Source organism: Pongo pygmaeus, chromosome 21, assembly GCF_028885625.2.
Source record: "Pongo pygmaeus isolate AG05252 chromosome 21, NHGRI_mPonPyg2-v2.0_pri, whole genome shotgun sequence".
Classification (NCBI taxonomy): Eukaryota; Metazoa; Chordata; class Mammalia; order Primates; family Hominidae; genus Pongo; species Pongo pygmaeus.
In genome coordinates this window covers 14,538,648-14,558,584 of record NC_072394.2, presented here as the reverse complement: position 1 = coordinate 14,558,584, position 19,937 = coordinate 14,538,648, and the positions used below count along the sequence as shown (strand labels likewise).

General features: G+C 42.0%; 1 protein-coding gene across 7 annotated transcripts in view; it reads right to left on the bottom strand.

Moving 5' to 3' along the window:
* RIN2 (Ras and Rab interactor 2) overlaps window positions 1–19,937 on the bottom strand; it is a 249,868-nt gene that overhangs the window by 184,307 nt on the left and 45,624 nt on the right. The window contains exons 1-2 of one of the 7 annotated variants that reach the window (XM_063659454.1): window positions 12,103–12,213; window positions 7,240–7,889 (exon numbers count right to left, since the gene is read on the bottom strand). The exons of 4 other annotated variants lie outside the window; for them this stretch is intronic. In XM_063659454.1, the coding sequence (XP_063515524.1) occupies window positions 7,240–7,268 (29 nt within the window). In that variant the 5' untranslated portion in view covers window positions 7,269–7,889; window positions 12,103–12,213. Of the gene's footprint in view, window positions 1–7,239; window positions 7,890–12,102; window positions 12,222–19,937 lie in introns of those variants that run through there. 2 more of the 7 variants (XM_063659450.1, XM_063659453.1) reach the window with 2 other exon arrangements.

Sequence of the window (19,937 nt, the reverse complement as noted above, 5' to 3'; positions counted from 1 at the left end):
ACTAAGGGCGTTGTTTTGAGCAGTTACTTAGTTACTCCATGCTTTAGTTTCCTCATCTATTCAATAAAACGGGCATTGAATAAAAATAGTCCATGAAAAAGCACTTCTTAGCACAATGTGTGTAATATGACAAATGATTAATAAATGCTAGCTATTCTAATGATTATTATTTATTATTAGAAATTATTAGAAATATATGTTTTTAAAATCCTCGTTTACTAAGTTGCTAGGCCAAAAAAAATGTATTCATGCAAATAGTCACCTCTTTTTGCAGAGTACATTGTTCAGAAATTATAGCATACTACATAAATGCATCCAAAGCACTTTGCAAGTTAAATTATTATGCATATATCAGCATGAGCAACAAAAAGTGACCATAAATAATTAAAACTTTACTATGTTCATCCAAATAGATGTATTTGGTGCTTTAACATCTGAATTTGTAATTGTGTGTGGGGGTGTGTGTGTGTATTTTGCTCTCATTAGTGTAAATCAGTAAGAACCTATCCTGCCTAGAAGAATAGGTGTCATTAGCAGAGGTCTTACCAGTGCTGTAAGTAATTCTAATACCAGATGGAATGAAGACATTTGGAGGGGATCAGGGAAAGATGAGCAAGAGAGCATTTAAGATGAAATCAGGATATCTGTTTAGAATCTATTCGTGCTTTTGGAGCTCCTTACTTCCTGAGTCTCTTCATACAGATAATGGGCTCTTCCATCTATTCTATCGATCCACCCTCTGAAAATTCTTGCCGTTCTTTGGATTCATCTATACTAACTTCATTTATAAGCTCTGAGAAAACACAGGAAGCCCAATCAAAAGAAAGAGTGCTGCCACTCTCATTGTTCAGATGTAGGCAGTTCTCACCCCACTGTCTCGGTCTTGATGAGCTGGTCAACCTGTCCAAGACCAGTCCTGCACCATTTCTAGTCTGCAGGTCTCCCAGGAAGCTCAGACCTGTGAGCCACCTAGAAACAAATACATTTGGGTCCATCTTAAAGGCTGGAACACAGATCAGAATGGACTTCATGGGTCTGAAGATTCTGGAGACAAAAATACCTTCCAAAAAGTGGGAGGAGAATGAGCCACGTTTAACCCTGGTTTCACCTTTTCAGTTCTACCTTCTGCAGCCTAAGCACTGAAGATGGGTAAAACTTGGCCCACAATTCGCTCTGCCATTCTTCTACTTAACGAACATGACTGAACATCTATAATGTCCCAGGCAGTCAATGTGAGATAACAGACATGTGAAAATGCAGCCCTTTGCACCCAGACACCACCAACAATATCACTGCTAAAACAGATCTGTGACCAGTGCAATAGGAACAGAAAACGGAAAGTGTAAGTTCTTCTGAGGGAGGCCAGAAGAGTGTTGCAGAAAAAGTAGCCTCTGAGTTGAGCCTGAAAGGATGAGTAGGCAGAGGAAGGGATGCCAGGCAGAGAGAGAGAGAGCAGCCTGAGGAATGGTCTCCAGAAGTGAGAAAGGAGCAAGTGCTTTGGAGAGCAACAAATCCAATACTGCCCACTATTGCTGGAGGCTCAAGTGTCCTGTGGAAGGGGAAGTGGGGCTGGACAGGGAAGATCAGATCATCCTTAGGCCATAGAGACAAACTGAGGTTTGATCCTACGGGGAATGATGGGGCCCCACTGAATACTTCTGAGTAGGAGAGTGAAATTGTGGATGGCCAAGCAGGTAGGGAAATGATTGTACACATGTGAGATGAATGGAAAAGGGTGGGGCACATATGGGCGATCTATTTATGGGATACAGGATTTGAGTTTCCCTTAGGAAACTTGAGTGGATAGTGGTATAATTCACCAAAATAAGATGTCTAGAAAGATAGAAGCTATGGTGGGAGAAAAATAAAATAGTTGAACTTTGGACCAGCTAAATTTGAGGAGCCTGTAGGTCTCCCAAGTGGAAATGACCAAAGGATAGTTGGATAGATGAGTATGGAACTGAGACACACAGTCAGGGGTGGAGATACAGAGTTAAAGCGGGCAGGATCACCAGTGGATGAAACTCTTGGTAGAAAGCCAGACAGCTCGTTTAGATCAGCAGTATCAGTCTCACCTGCAGCAATGTTCTGCAGCCAATTCACACCAGCTCACACCGGCTCGCAAGAGCCAATTACTAAATATGCAGCAATTTTGTACGCTGGTTGTGAAACCCTTGGTAGCTTGGTGGGAGTATTTATACTACATGGAAGTCAGCAAATGCTGTAAATTAGGTCTGCTTGCTCCACAGCCCATCCCAGAGCTGGCTACCAGCATATGGTGCAGAAGGAATTATAAATGCAAATTATCAGGCTCCAGCCCAGACCTATTGCATCAGAAACCCTGAGGGAGTTTTCACCAGCTCCCCAGGGGACTCAGATGGGAAAGTTAGAGAACCCCAGCTAACCACAGGAAGTACATGGTCCACACTGGCCCAGGAAGACCGGCCTGGCCTGGAACCCAGTGGAAACGCACCTGAGGCTGGGCTGGCTCAGGGAGACTCCTGGCTTGCTCTTGGGGCACTCTAGACCACAGGACCCAGAAACAGACTGTTGACAATTGGCCAACATCTCTCCAAATCTGTGATAGAAGTAACATGCCCAGACCCCTCGCCCACACTTCTCGTATTTCCTAAATTATTATTTTTGTCTGTGTTTTCAGGGGACTTAAGGGGAAAAGTGACAATTTAAGAGTCTGTAGTGCATTACTTTATTTTTTGGTGATAAGTTTCAATGTTAAAATCTCACTCACTGAGAAAGGCTATGATGGAGTCCCTTAAAACTGGCATCTGTTCATTTGCCATTTAAAATGACTTATTTAGAATCAGGCTTTGTTTTCTGGTTTCGCCTTTCAAATAAATAATCATAACGTTGGCCACTTGATCTTACTAGTCTTTATGATTGTCACAAAACAAGGTTAAAATCAACAGGATTAGCAGTAAAAACCAATGTTGATGTGAAAATGGCAACAAATCGCCTAGAATATTAGAGACACATTTTGAGTTGTCTGTTTGAGCCTTTTAAATTTAATGAGAACCATATAATGCCATTGTTTTATTTTAATACTTTATATGATTACAGTAATTTGATACTCATCAGACCAGAAATCTTGAGTCTTTATTTGCATTTGCATTTGTGTGACTTTGAGAAATTTATTAAATCTCTTTGATTACCTATACAAATTGAAAGTTTGGATTAGATGTCATTTCTGATCACTTATCACTCATAGGTATATGCTTTTGCTTTTTAAATAAAAGTATATTTTCAGCTGGGTGTGGTGGCTCATGCCTGTAATCCCAGCATTTTGGGAGGCTGAGGCAGGAGGATCATTTGAGCTCAGGGATTTCAGACCAGTCCTGGCAACATAGTGAGACATCATCTCTACAAAAATAAAAGAATTAGCTAGGCATGGTTGCATGCTCCTGTGGTCCCAGCTACCCAGGAGGATGAGGTGGGAAGATGGAATGAACTTGGGAGGTAGAGGTTACAGTGAGCCGTGATTGTGCCACTGCACTGTAGCCTTGGCGAGACCTTGTCTCATACATATACGATTTCAATCGTTAAATATTTTGTAAATATTGAAACAACAGAAAAGTGTATGAATAAAAGGGAAAGTCCCCTCTTGTTATGAACCGAATGTTTGTGAATACCTGTGTTAAAGCCCTAATCTCCACTGTGAAGTTATTTGGAGGTGGAATCTTTGGGAGGTAATTAGGTTTAGATGAGGTCATGAGGGTGGGGTGCTTGTGATAGGATTAGTGCCCTCAAAGAAGAGACACCAGAGAGCTTGCTGGTTCTTCTTCTCTCTGCTGTGTGAGAAGGTGACTATCTGCAAGCCAGGAAGCGGGCCCTCATCAGAGCCTGACCATGCTGGCACCTGGACCTTGGACTTCTCAGCCTTCAGAATGACAGGACATATATTTCTGTTGTTTAAGCCACCCAGCCTATGGTATTTTGTTATGGCAGCCTGAGCTAAGACACCTTCTAATCCTTTCCCACCTAGAAATAAATTTCATCAACCATTAAAGACCCGTCCTTCCAGACCCTATATGTATGCCCATGTGCACATGCACACACACATTTTTACATAAAGGGATCATATTGCACCATACTGTCCTGAGATGTGCATTTTACATTTGATAATATAACATGGACATCTTTTCATGTTAACACAAATATATCCACCTCATCCTTTTCACACCTGTGAAATGCATACAATAATACATTTAACCAACTGATAAATGTTTTGGTTACTTTTAATTTTTGCTGTTTTTGATATTTTAAACAATGTTGCAACCTTTTTTTCAAATATCTTTCAATCCATGCCCAGTTACTTTCTTTTTCTTTTTTTTCTTCATTTTTTTCTTTTTGAGACGGAGTCTTGCTCTGTCGCCCAGGCTGGAGTGCTATGGAGCCATCTCAGCTTACTGCAACTTCCGCCTTCCGGGTTCAAGCGATTCTCCTGCCTCAGCCTCCCAAGTAGCTGGTATTACAGGCATGCACCACCATGCCCGACTAATTTTTGTATTTTTAGTAAAGACAGGGTTTCACCATGTTGGTCAGACTGATCTCAAACTCCTGACGTTGTGATCCACCCGCCTTGGCTTCCCAAAGTGCTGGGCATGCCCAGCTATTTTCTTAAATTAAGTTCTATAAAGTGAATTACTAGGGCAAGGCATGTGCAGTTTTTAAGAACTTGTGATGCAAGGATGCCCATGACTTCACACTCTTGCCAACCACGAGCATTAACAATTGTTTATATTTTTGCTCATCTGAAAAGTACAATATAATACAGTCGTGCCTTGCATAATGACATTTCAGTTAATGATGGACTGTATATACAATGGTGGTCCCATAAGATTATAATGGAGCTGCACTATACAGGTGTACTATTTTAAAAAAAATCTTTTATACCATATTTTTACTGTACATTTTCTATGTTAGATATATTTGGTACTTATTTTTATGTTATAATTGCCTAATGGTATTCAGTACAGTAACGTGCTGTACAGGTTCGTAGCTCAGAAGCAAGAGACTATACCATATAGCCTACCTGTGTAGTGGGCTCTACCATTTTTGTGTAAGTGCACTCTACAATATTTGCACAATGGCAAAATTGCCAAATGATGCATTTCTTAGAATGTATCCCCATCAGTAAGGGATGTATGACTATACTTCACTGTTTTTTTAATTCACATTTTTTGATATTGAATGATGAATGATGATGAGTATATTTAATGTTTTTTGGAGAGGCGATATTCAATAGTGATGGAATGCTCAGGCTCTAGAGCTGAAGTGAGAGTTTTTGAATCTTGGCTTTGCCTCATTGTCAGTGGTGAACCCTAGACAAGTTATTGAACCTCAGTGGGCATCAGTGTCTTTCTTTTTGATTCATTGATTTTATTTAAAAAAATTCTTATGACTTTTTCAGTTTTCAGTTTTGTCAAAATTACACAAAAAGTAAAATAGATCCATAAAGATTATTCACATAAAAAGCATTTCTCCCCACTTCCCTCTCCTTAGAGTCAACCACTTTCAATCTTTTTAGCTAATTGTGTTGGTGCTATAATCTAAATGTTTGTTCCCCCTGCCCCCAAATTTATTGAAATAAATTTGAAACCGAATCCCCAATGCAATAGCATTAAGAGGTAGGGGCTTTAGGAGGTAATTAGGTCTTGAGTGAAGCTCTCATGAATGGGATTACTGCCCTTATAAAAGAGGCCTGAGTGAGCTTGTTTGCCCCATCTGCCAAGTGAGGACACAGCTAGAAGGCTTCATCTTTGAAGGAAAGGGTGAGCCTTCCCCAGGGACTGAGTCAGCTAGCACCTTGAACTCAGGATTTCCGGGCTCTGGAACTGTGAGCAATACATTTCTATTGTTTACAAATTACTCAGTTCAAGGTATTTTGTTAGAGCAGCTGGAATGGACCAACCCAGTTGGTATTTACTTCCAAGTAATAACACATGTATTGCAACTTCTGGAATTTTCAGTTTTAGACTGTTGATTCCCCATTATGGAAGGCAAGGATTGAACTCTCCTTTACCACCTCCACCCCCATCCCAGCTCTAGCAAGTGTGCACACTTCTTGTCTCCACATTCTCTATATGACTATGTCTCCATTTTCTCTACATGATTATATTGCAATCATGCCAATATTGTATTCATCACTGAAATACACAGTATATTACGATAAATGTTCCTCTCTTGAACAACTTAATATTGTCTTATTTTTAGTTTTTATTTACTTTTCTCTTAGTCATCCTGAAATTTACAATTTTCTAAATCTTCTTTCAGTTATTCAGATGCATCAGGAATTGTATCAATGTCCTCTTGTCTCAACAGAATATGGCTGGCAATCCTCTTTTATGCAGAGGTTAAGGAATTATACTTCCTATATGTTCAGGAAATATTCGATTGGGCGTTTTGTTTGTGTGATCCAGTTCTGACTGTAAGGTAACCACATGCAACTTCTACCCAGGTGCACTGTTTTCTGTTTGCATTTCCACCTCAAGCTCTCCATGCTAACAGACGCATAAAAAGCCTGAGGCCTAGCAAGGCAAAAATTGTTTCCCAAGGCTGCCCAAGGATCAGACCAGAATTTGATCTTCTGACACTTTGTTTGGCCTATTTAACTGGTTAACCATTTGTCCCTGCTCTTAAACTGCTCTAATTGCTTAAACCTGTAGAGCCTTTACTCTGAACAGGAAAATTAGAGTTCTCATTACTGCAGACATAGCCGCCAAAGCCTCTTCAGGTTAGGTGATATCAAATGGAGGTAGGGTCGCCTCTCCACCCTTAGAATAAGTGATCACAAACTGTTAATCAGCAATGCTAACTTCAAGTGGAAACTTACCGAGAATAATTGATTATGGTTAAGGCATGACTTTAGGAATTCTTTGTAAGTCTAGCTTATAAAGAAAAATGCCTTGGCTTGAAATTTTCTAAAATTAGACTCAAGGAAGTTAGATAAAAGTATGTTTGAGATAAATGAATCTGTTCCAAGTTTTTCAAAGCTGCACCAATATAGTAAGGTTCAAGCTATCCACAAATACTATTTATATGCCACTGGCAAGGGGCTGTGATCAATGTCTGTTTCTTGAAGGCAGAAGTGTGACCCAAAATCTTCTTAACCAAAGAAGACGTTTATCTTTTTCAACATCAAATTTTCCCGTATGTTACCAAGATGAATCCATGGATTGCTACAAACCATATGAACCCCTAAAGGGAAGCTTTCTTACTTACCGAAAGGAAGACGCTACAGCAACTTTCATCGTTGCCCAAAGACGGTTGTTTGAGCTGATGCTGACCACGGCATGCAAGGTACCTTGCTCGGCAGTGACTAATCAGTTTCCCACAGGACTCTGTGGTGTAGTGGGCTCCGGAGGAAGTCAATGGCAATGAATCACAGCGCTCAGGAATGAAAAATACAGCTGTGATTCACATTAACTCAAAGAAAAGGTTGAGGGGAAACAAACCTAAAAATTAAAACCACACACACGCACGCATCAGCAAATACCACACTGAGCATGTCAGGGAAGCTTCTGCTTTTGAAAAGTCCAAAGAAGAAAAAGAAAAGCAACTTTTCAAAACAAAGCCTAATAAATCTGTTGATGGCAAGATTGAACTCATATAATGCGCAATGTAGTTCCATAAAAAGAAATAAATTACTTTCAGTGAACTTGGTTTTTGTTATAAGAAAAAGAGAGCCAATGTATTGTTTTTGACCTAATTTCAAAGATTCCTATGTATACCTTCTTTAATTTTTATTGACTACTATCAAACTTTTAAATTTTAGCTTTTGCTTAAATTACTTTACCTTTGTAAGCAGAATTCTTGCCTCATTATAGGCCTTCTCTTAACTAGCATAAATTGCTTTCTCAATAATGAATTACCTAGGAACACAAAATAAGAAAGTGCAAGTTGGATTCATTGTTGTTAGACTCAACAAGCAATTTAAAAAACAAATAAACAAAACGCAAACCTCAAAGTTATTAGGACTGATCACTTTGAAACCTGGAAATACTGCAGAAAGCCATAGGGCTCAGAGCCAGTTAATAATCCACACAGATACAAATTTGAGTTTCTTTGTTGGTGCTTAAATGGATAAATATTACATGACCAAGCTTATAAAACATAAAATTAAGTTAATATTTGGATAGGATTTGGTTTATTCTAATACTAGAAATGGCCAAGTGGATTTTAAAATCAGTGTAGACCAGGGCCGGGCATGATGGCTCACACCTGTAATCCTGATACTTTTTGGGAGGCTGAGGTGGGAGGATCACTTGAGGCCAGGAGTTCAAGGCCAGACTGGGCAACATATCAAGACCATTTCTCTACCAAAAAAAAAAAAAAAAATTAGCTGGGTATGATGGCATGCACCTGTAATCCCAGCTACTTGTGAGCCTAAGGTGGGAGGATGCTTGAGTTCCAGGAGTTCCAGTGTGGTATGATTGTGCCACTGTACTCCAGCCTGGGTGAAAGGGCAAAACCCTGTCTCCAAAATATAAAATATAAAATTACTATAGACCAGAAACTGAATGACTTTAATCATGTGAGAGGAGGACGCTTTAGGTGGACATCTGGGGTGGGATGTTGTGTGACCACACCAGTTGTTGTGAGTGATTGTTGTTGTAATCAGTGATGATGTTAGACAATAAACATGTCATCTCGTTTTGGAAGGCAATGTCAATCGATGACAAGGCAGAGTCAGACTTGTGGAAGCACTGGGGAGGGGGTGGGGGGAGGGGAAGGGGCAAGTGTGCACCGCGATCTCCCATCCACCTACCAAACATGGGTCCAAACATCCCAGGGAGCTGAGCCCCAGGCAAGCGGCCTGGGTTGGACCTTACTTAACATGATTTATTTTTGTCTGATTTTTCCAAGCCTGATAGTCTCCTTGGGCCAAGCTAACCAAATGACTGAAATCTTCACTTTATATTTTATTGTGTGACCTCGTAAACACACATTTGCCCTTCATTCGCCAGTAAGAACATAACAAAACAGAGCAACATTAGAAACAGCATTTTGGGCTCAACTGCTTTGTTCTCTGTTTCTTGCGTGTGATGCCACTATTTTTCTATTCTGACCTATTTAGCACATTTGCTGTTTACCAAGACTGGAAGAGATTATTCATCATTTCAAATTACCCATCTGGAAGGCATTTTATAAACATGTCTAGTTTTCTATAATTTATTTATATTTCCAGATATCAAGATTCCTAAAATATGTTGAAACCACACCCCAGATAATAAAGACTATGTATTATTTTCCAGTTAAATTTTTTTCAGTATTTTTGGTAATAAAATTATGATACAACAGGTGACACAATTAATCATGTGGGACATTCAAACCCAGTGCTTTTTATATATTTAAAATAACTTTTTATTTTTTAAAAAATACATGTTTGTTACAGAACATTTAGAGGATATATATTTTAAAAGCTATAGGTCTGTTTATTAATCCTTTGGAGTACATCCTTCCAGAATTTTTATGCACCCATCTGTCTCTACTTTTTTATTGTGTTCTACTTCGCTTTGTAATTCCTGTTATAACCTGATACATATTACATATTTATTTGCCCAGTTGTTATAAACTATTTCTCCCACTCAAATGGAAGCCTCTTAGGGGAAAGTACTCCACCACTTTTGTTCACTACTAAGCCCCACTAGCCTCACGTAGTATCTGTACATATTAGGTGTCCATAAAAGAAAGAATGAATGAATCATTGACACTCATTAAATATTTAAAAAATTGAAAGAAGCCATGAAGTACAAGCCAACTGACCCAAAGTCATGATATGGCAAATGGATCAGAACTTCTTTCTTTTCCACCTCATATTTCTTGATTTCATCTGCTGTTGGCCGATTAGCCCATTAATTTGAACTCAGTTAATTAGCTGCAGGCATGCAGTTGATTCATTAAATGAGAACTAGAGAGAAGTAGTGATCTGGGGGCAAGGGAAAGAGTGGTGACCCCACAAATGGGGCTGACTGTGCGGGAGGCCACTGTGGAGTGGATTAGAGTGGGGAAGTCTACTGCTGAGCTTACTAATGCCTGTGTTCTTCCTGCAGGGGTGGTGAATGAATAGCTCCCCTCAATTCCTCCATTCTCAGAATCTGACCCCGCACTGTTAGGTGGATACAAAGCAAGTGACTCTTGATCCGACCAAAAGGGACAATGCTGAGGAAGCTGAGTAACTTCTGCAGTAACCAAAGAAAGGAAGATAATCATGAGCACTCTCATGTCTTTCTTTACCCAACACCTGGACATTTTAACCACCAACTTCCTATTCACAGACAAAAAGTAATCCAGGGAGTATTGTTACCAGGCAATGACTATTTTTAACACAAGATTTAAAGTCTGATCTTGCTCTTCCTTTTGATTCTTTCAGTGAGGATGTCCACGCTATGAAACAATTCCCAAATATGCCATTCTGATGGGGGGGCTGCAGTGTGACGGGAGCTAGAATTGCTTTTTTAACTTTTTATTCGGAAATAATTTTGAACTTACAGAAAATAATTGCAATGATCCAAACCCTTACTACTCAGGAAGGAGAAAAACAACCCAACACAAAATAAGCAAAAGATTTGAACAGACATTTTATCAAAGAAGCTATGCAAATGGCAAATGAGCACATGAAAAGATGCTTAACATCATTACTCTGTAGGGAAAGGCTAAAACTACAATAAGATGCCACGACACATCTATCAGAATGGCTGAAATAGAAGAGTGATATTACCAACTGTCAATGAGGACTCAGAGAACTGGAAGCATCATACATAGTTGATGGGAACATAAAATGGTACAGTCTCTTTGGAAAACAGTTGGGTAGTTTCTTAAAGAAATCAACATAAACTTAACACATCACCCAGAAATTCCACTCATAGGTATTTACTCAAGAGAAGTGAAAATATGTGTCTACATAAAGACTTGTATGTGGGTGTTCACAGTAGCATGATTTATAACAATAAAACTAAAAACAGTCTAAATGTGGAATGGATAAACAAAATGTGATAAATCCATGCAATGAAATACTATTCAGCGGTAAAAAAAAGAACAAGCTATTGATACCTGCTACAACGTGGATGACTTTAATAACATTATGTTGAGTGGGAGTAGTCAGGCACAAAAGACCACATATGGTATAGTTCCACTTATGTAAAGTTTCTGGAAAGCTGTATAAATTTACTAAAACACTACACTGGTACACTTAAAATAGGTAAATTTTATGGTACGTAAATTATACCCAAATAAAGCTTTTTTTAAAATGGGAGCATATTCTAAATATTGTTGGTACTGTGCTTTTTTCTACTCAAAACTATAACTCAAAGAAAGTTTCATACTAGCATAGGAGATGGCCCTCATTTTTTAGTGGTTATAATGGTTCGCTGTATGATTGTGCCCAAATTTAAGTAAATCAAATAGCCATGAACAATAAGTTCTCATTTCCCCATTCAGACCAAAGACCTAGTAGGCATACAGTTTCTGCATTCAGTTTTAAAAGCTACAAATTCGTTCCTTCCTTGCCTCAAAATCTCTTGAGCACCCTGTGATGGATGCTAATGGTGCCTCCGTCGTCCCCTCCACACCCACTGTTCCCATCCATGCCAAGGGTTTCCCACTGCAGGTACCCGTGAGTCTCTTCCTAAGGTCTCTCTGGTGACAGGAGCATACTTGAATCACGCATGGGTGGCCAGAAGTGCCAGGAAGTTACTGCCTTTTGGAGCAGTCCTCACCAATGATGGAAGGAGGTTGGGGATAAACACCCCATCTCCCTTACTCTGTGGGTAAAACCACTCGGAGGTGAGGTCTCCAGCACCTCGCAGAGCTCCCAGCACCACTGAGCCCCCGTTGCCAATGGCGGCATCTGATCTTTAACACTCGTTCTTTCCCTTCTCTCTCCCATTTCCCTACCCCTCCTCCATCCTTCTGGAATCACTCAGCAAATAAATTACTGCATCTAAATCCTTGTCTCAGGGGAACCAAAATAAACCACCACCAAGAAGCGACAGTTACTAATTGGTTTATACATCTGGTATTTTCTGCTTTATCCTTGTGCATTTATTTTTTTATATTAAACAATCTTTATTTGAAAAACAGTACCTTGGCCGGGCACAGTGGCTCACGCCTGTAATCCCAGCACTTTGGGAGGCTGAGGCGGGTGGATCACGAGGTCAGGAGATCGAGACCATCCTGGCTAACACGGTGAAACCCAGTCTCTACTAAAAAAAAAAAAATACAAAAAAAAATTAGCTGGGCGTGGTGGCGGGCGCCTGTAGTCCCAGCTACTTGGGAGGCTGAGGCGAGAGAATGGCGTGAACCCGGGAAGCGGAGCTTGCAGTGAGCTGAGATCACGCCACTGCACTCCAGCCTGGGCGACACAGAACAAGACTCCGTCTCAAAAAAAAAAAAAGTACCTTATAATCTTAACACTATCAAACTTCAATAAGAGCAATTTCAGCATCAATAAACAGTAGCTAAACTAATGAGAGAGCAATCAAAAGTGCTTTAAAGGGAGCAGCACTGGTTGATGTTCTGCTGAGGCTCTGGGCATTCAGAACCTGGCTAAAGGGAAAACAGAATCAAATCGGCAGGTGCTCTGGACCCAAGCGCTCACATTGTGACCCACCTCCCTCCTGGGGGCCCTGGCAGCCCATGGTCCTCTTGGCACTTCTTTTTTCATTTCTTTGAGATGGAGTCTCGCTCTGTCACCCAGGGTGGAGTGCAGTGGCACAATCTCGGCTCACTGCAACCTCTGCCTCCCAGGTTCAAGTGATTCTCATGCCTCAGCCTCCCAAGTAGCTGGGACTACAGGCATGCACCACCACACCTGGCTTTTTTTTTTTTTTTTTTTTTTTGTATTATTAATAGAGATGGGGTTTTGCCATGTTGGCCAGACTGGTCTCGAACTCCTGACCTCAAGAAATCCACCTGCCTTGGCCTCCCAAAGTGCTGGGATTACAGTTGTGAGCCACCACGCCTGGCCCCTCTTGGCACTTCTGGGCTCCTGTGCGTTGTGGATGGTGGAGCCCTGGGAGCCAAAAGGCCACTCAGGAAAGGCTGCAACTTGGCCTTGCAGTCAGCCGGCTTCTGCCTGTTGTAGTCATTTTCTTTCTGCAGCACCTGGAGTTCTGTCTCAGTGGTCGCAGCAGTCATCTAGCTTTCCTGGGCTGTTCTCTGGTGGAAGAGGATCTCCCTCTGAAAACTGGAAGTGTCTTTCTTCAATTCCTGGGCCAGGTCTTGGGCCATCTGCTTGTAGTGGTTGTGGGTTGTGACATGTGGTTCATGTATGTGTGCACCTTGTGAAGTCTCTGGTCAAGGTCCAGGCAGTAGGCGTCCTCCTCTGTGGACTCCCATGAGGCCCCATCATGTGTTCTCGGTGGAGATCAGGCAGAACAGGAAGCGTCGGCTGTAGCTTCGGCAGCTCCCTCTCCAGCTGTGCCCTTGCACCCTGCAGAGAGGCCTGCTCGCTGATCAGACTTTGGACTTGTGCTGTGAGTTCTTTATGCCTTTGATTTCTTCCCACAATTGCATGTCTGCTTTTCCAGTCTCCCCCTCAGGACATTCGAAGGATGCACCTAAGTCACCATCGTCATCCACACTCTTCGGAGGACTTGTGGCTGGGACGCTAGAGGACTGCCATATCCTGCTTCCATGTTCTCCTCCACTGCCAAGTCCCCATCCTCCACATGGTGTCTACCACCCTCCAGCAGATGCGGGACGCTGGGCTGGGGTGTGGACCGGGGAGGTCAGTCGCTTCACTCCAACATTTATGACTGTTTCATTCCTGCCTTGGCCTGCTTCAGCCTTCTTTGCCTGCAAGCGTTGCTTCTGTCTGACAATTTCCTGGTCGGGCAGCTCTGTAGGTTGCTGGTGCTCACTGCTATCATTCAGATCATCCGAGTTTTTCCCTGATCTTCTGCCCCGGCTGCGAAGTATATGGACATGCTTTGCATCAGACACTTGGGGAAGTTCAGGAGGCTTCCTTTTTGATGCTTTTTTCAGAAGCTCACCTAGGTCCTGATGCGAAAGACCTGCTTATTTCATTCAGAACCCTAGGCAGAGGGTTTGGAGCAATCCAGGACTGGCCTGTGGCATGGGTGACATGAGGCCCCCCACCAGCCTGGGGTGCTGACTGCATCGTGGCTCTGGCCTTTCCTTGGACCACGCCCTGGACCGCATCCCTTTGGGCCGGCTCTGCCCTTCTTTTCACTGCATGTCATCTCCTGACCATAAAGGCCACCATAGCAGTGTATGCCCAGATCACCCAGGGTATCCCTAGGGTCGCTGGCACTAGTCCCAGGATTCTGTACATCGCTAACACTGCCACCCACAGGGGGCCAGCAGCAGCTGAGTAGGTACTGCATGGCGAGCAGCCGGCCCTCCATGGCTCCAGAGGGCTCTGCTGCTCTGTTTCCACTTGCCAGTGGCCTGTGGACAGCTAACTGGAACCCCGTGGAGTGTTTTGTCTCTGACACAAACAAGGGCCCACCAACCAGGGTAGACCGTCCGTTGGGCTGGGGGAGGGGAGGCACCTCGTGCTTTAGAAAACTGTGTCCCTCATTTTGCTGTGCAAATAGAAAATGACATTACTTATACAGGGCCTTTGGGGAGTGGAAAGAGCTCATGGCAGACCCGAGCTGAGGCCACTCCAGGCCCCACCTGGCCCTACAGCACAGCTAGACGGTCAAAGCAGGGGCCATGCCACAGCCCGTGTCTACACACGATCCTATTCTCAGCTTTCCTTCACCCGACTCCCCTTCCTCTGACCCCCACTGGGCCATGGTGGCCTCTCTGGCCCTGCTGGGGACCAGGCTCAGGGAGGAGAGGGGCAGCCTGTGACTGCCAGGTGTGGCCTGTGAATTTATACAAACAGAAGCAAGCCACTAAGCATGCGGGCATCTTAACGGCATGCATAAGGCATATGATTTCATTCATAGTTTAATTAGAATGCACTGTAAGACACTAGCATCAAGGTCTGGGTTCATTTGCTTGCTTGCTTAGCCAATGCAAGGACACAGTACAAATAACTTATGAGTGTTTGGAAAGACATTTAATCATTTAAGGCTTAGGTTTCTTCCACAGACCTTCTTTAGATGGCCAAGAACACAACAGTGATGCCACCCCTAGCATATGCTTTATGACTTATAACTCACAAAAAGCGTAAAACTGCAAGTCTTTTCCATGCTAAGTTGGAAGAAGTCCTGTAAATTTATGGCTGCAAATTCCAACCAACATAAAAGCTTTGCCTCTTCTCCTTCCAGCTAAACTGCATCCATGCCAGATGAGAGGGCCAAGGTATTGAGAGAAGCACAGAAAAGACATTTTTGCAGAATCCAAAACCTTCTCCTAAAATTTAGGAAAACACACACATCAATATGACTGACAATTTTTTCATTCTACTTGCTGCTCTTATTTCATTCTGACAAGTTTGGGCAACTGGTGTGTGCTGAATCCAAGTCTAATCATTTGAGGCAGCTGCTGAGGTGTTAACAGGTTGTCACTGTGGAGGAACAAGCTCACCATCTCCAAACACTTCATGATTCCAAGGTGAACAAAGCCATCATACAAGATAAAGTAACAATTCCCAGCTCAGGTCTGAGATAAAGAGATTCCTGGAGCCTTAGGGTGTGCAGCTTTTAGTATCATCTCATCTCCCATTAATAACAACTTAGAATATCATTAAGGTTTTGGGATTTTGCCAAAAGTGATAATTAAAACTAGCACTGGTAAAGACTTAAATTTCACATCATGTTTGCCCAATTTGGCAGAAGATAGAGGAAGCATGGTAGATTGCCTTACTGGTCTTAAGCCAAGGTCAACAGTGGAAACTCCTCCAGCAAAGGCAGAACACATTTCTCTGCCTCTTGACTTAGGTTTGGCCATGTGACTTGCTTTGGCTAATAGAATAATACAAAAATGTCAGTGTGCCAATTCCAAGCACAAGCTTTACAAGGTTTCTTGGGCTTCCACTTATATTTATGCACTTTTGCCATTGTCACAAGGAGAGCTTTCCTCAGGTAGCCACGCCCACCAACCTGGACTTAGAGTGCGCTAAGTGTTGCTGGCCTGAACCCAGACATCAGTGGGAAGCCAAGCCTAGCTGAACCTGTGCAGGAAGCAGCGTCACCTAGCTGAGCCCAACCTAGATCTGCCAGATCCCAGCTAACCTCTGTTTGCATGAGCTAAACAGATACTTATTATCAATTTCGTGTCTTTTTTTTTGAGACAGGATCTCACTCTGTTGGCCAGGCTGCAGTGCAGTGGTGCAATCATGGCTCACTATAGCCTTGAGCTCCTGGACTCAAGCAATCCTCCCACCTTAGCTTGCCTATTAGCTAGGACTACAGATGCACACCACCATGCCTGGCTAATTTTTGTTATCTTTTGTAGAAATGGGGTTTCACCATGTTGCCCAGGCTGATCTCAAACTTCTGTGCTCAGGCAATCCTCCCACCTCAGCCTCCCAAAGTGCTGGGATTACAGGTGTGAGCCACCGCACCCAGCTCAGTTTTCCTACTGAGTTTGGAGATGGTTTGTTGCACATGTAAGAGCTGATGCCAGAGCAAAGGGGAAGTATAGGAAGCCGGGGGAATAGTGCATAGTAGGTTTCTCCTCTTTCCTTCCCTGGAAAAATGGGTGGTAACGTACAGGATATAATCATGATGTTCATAGTTGCTTTTTAAAAAGTCCATCTCACGCCAGTTAGAATGGCGATCATTAAAAAGTCGGGAAACAACAGATGCTGGAGAGGATGTGGAGAAATAGGAATGCTTTTACACAGTTGGTGGGAGTGTAAATTAGTTCAACCATTGTGGAAAGCACTGGGGCGATTCCTCAAGGAACTAGAACTAGAAATACCATTTGACCCAGTGATCCCATTCATTACTGCCTATATACCCAAAGGATTAGAAATCATTCTACTGTAAAGACACGTGCACACTCACGTTTATTGCAGCACTGTTCACAATAGCAAAGACTTGGAACCAACCCAAATGCCTATCAATGTTAGACTGGATAAAGAAAATGTGGCACATATACACCATAAAATACTATGCAGCCATAAAAAAGGATGAGTTCATGTCCTTTGCAGGGACATGGATGAAGATGGAAACCATCATTCTCAGCAAACTATCACAAGGACAGAAAACCAAACACCACATGTTCTCACTCATAAGTGGGAGCTGAACAATGAGAACACATGGACACAGGGTAGGGGAGCATCACACACTGTGGCCTGTCGGGGGTTAGGGGGCTGGGGGAGGGATAGCATTAGGAGAAATATCTAATGTAGATGATGGGTTGATGGGTGCAGCAAACCACCATGGCACATGTATACCTATGTAACAAACCTTCATGTTCTGCACATGTACCCCAGAACTTAAAATATAATAATTAAAAAAAAATAGTCTTTATAACTTGGGCCAGGCGCAGTGGCTCATGCCTGTAATCCCAGCACTTTGGGAGGCTAAGGCGGGCAGATCATCTGAGATCAAGAGTTTGAGACCAGCCTGGCCAACATGGCGAAACCCTGTCTCAACTAAAAATACAAAAATTGGCTGGGTGTGGTGGTGCGTGCCTGTAATCCCAGCTACCCAGGAGGCTGAGGTAGGAGAACTGCTTGAACCCAGGAGGTGGAGGTTGCAGTGAGCCGAGATCGCACCACTGCACTCCAGCCTGGGTGACAGAGTTAGACCTCAACTCAGAAAAAAAAAAAGGTCCCTATAACTTCTTCTAAGAATATCCTAACTTCTGAGTCCCATAGTTGGACTATTCGAAGATGAATCCTACACAGTCTGTCGTAGTGATGGTGGGATTGAGCCCCGGTGCCCACAGTGGTAACCTGCTCATGTCGCAGACTGTATGGCCTCTTTGCCCTCTGTATGCCACTCCCTACTCCCTCATTGTGCTTCAGGGCATCCTTGCCCATATAAATACTCGCATCCCAATTTTTGACCAAAGCTAAATCTCATTGTAATAAATAGTAACTAACACTCACTGAACACTTGAATGTGCCAGACGCCATGACACACAGGTAACTTTACTTCTCAGTGCTTCAGTTTTCTCATCTGTAAAATGAGGATAAGAATAGTGCCTACCTAAATAAACTAGAAAATCTAGCAGAAATGGATAAATTACTGGACACAAAGACCCTCCCAAGACTGAACCAGGAAGTTGAATCCCTGAATAGACCAATAACAAGTTCTGAAATTTTGAGGCAGTCATAAATAGCCTACCAACCAAAACCAAACCAAAACAAACAACAACAACAGCAAAACAAAACAAAAAAAAAACCCAGATGGATTTACAGTGGAATTCTACCAGAGGTACAAAGTGGAGCTGGTACCATTTCTTCTGAAACTATTCCAAACAATTGAAAAGGAGGGACTTCTCCCTCACTCATTTTATGAGGCCAGCATAATCCAGATACCAAAACCTGGCAGAGATACAACAAAAAAATAAAACTTTAGGTCAATATCCCTGATGAACATTGATACAAAAATCCTCAATAAAATACTGGCAAACCAAATCCAGCAGCACATCAAAAAGCTTATTCACCATGATCAAGTCAGCTTCAACCCTGAGATGCAAGGCTGGTTCGATATATGCAAACCAATAAAGGTAATTCATCATATAAACAGAACTAAAGATAAAAACCACATGATTATCTCACTAGATGTAGAAAAGGCCTCCAATAAAACTCCACATCCTTTATGTTAAAAACTCGGAATAAACTAGGTATTGATGGAACATACTTCAAAATAATAAGAGCCATTTATGTATGACAAACCTACAGTTAATATCACACTGAATGGACAAAAGCTGGATGCATTCCCCTTGAAAACTAGCACAAGATAAGGATGCCCTCTCTCACCACTCCTATTCAACATAGTATTGGAAGTTCTGGCCAGGGCAGTCAGGCAAGAGAAAGATAAAAAGGGAATTCAAATAGGAAGAGAGGAAGTCAAATTGCCTTTGTTTGCAGATGACATGATCCTATATCTAGAAAACCACATTGTCTCAGCCAAAAAGTCTCTTAAGCTGATAAGCAACTTCAGCAAAGTCTCAGGATGCAAAATCAATGTGCGAAAATCGCAAGCATTGCTATACACCAACAATAGACAAGCAGAGAGCCAAATCGTGAATGAACTCCCATTCACAATTGCTATAAAGAGAATAAAATACCTAGGAATACAGCTAACAAGAGAAGTGAAGGGCCTCTTCAAGGAGAACTACAAACCACTGCTCAAGGAAATCAGAGAAGACACAAACAAATGGAAAAACATCCCATGCTCAAGGATAGGAAGAATCAATATCGTGAAAATGGCCATATTGCCCAAAGCAATTTATAGATTCAATGCTATTCCCATTAAACTACCATTGACATTCTTCACAGAATTAAAAAATAACTACTTTAAAATTCACATGGAACCAAAAGAGTCTGTATAGGTAAGACAATCTGAAGCAAAAAGAACAAAGATCTGATTTTTAGTTTTGAGTTTTACATTTAAGTCTTTAATCCATCTTGAGTTGATTTTTGTGTAAGGTATAAGGAAGGGGTACAGTTTCAATTTTCTGCATATGCCTAGCCAGTTTTCCTAGTACCATTTATTAAATAGGGAATCCTTTCCCCATTGCTTGTTTTTGTTAGGTTTGTCAAAAATCAGATGTTTGTAGATGTGTGGTCTTATTTCTGAGATCTCTATTCTGTTCTTTTGGTCTATGTGTCTGTTTTTGTACCAGTATCATGCTGTTTTGGTTACTGTAAACTTGTAGTATAGTTTTAACTCCAGTAGTGTGATGCCTCTAGCTTTGTTCTTTTTGCACACAACAAGCTTTCAATAAATGCTAGTTATTTTCCGGCAAGACTTGCTTATCCTTATTACTATCAGGTTTCTAAGCTGCATCTGCTAGGGTTGAAAGAACAGGGTAGAATT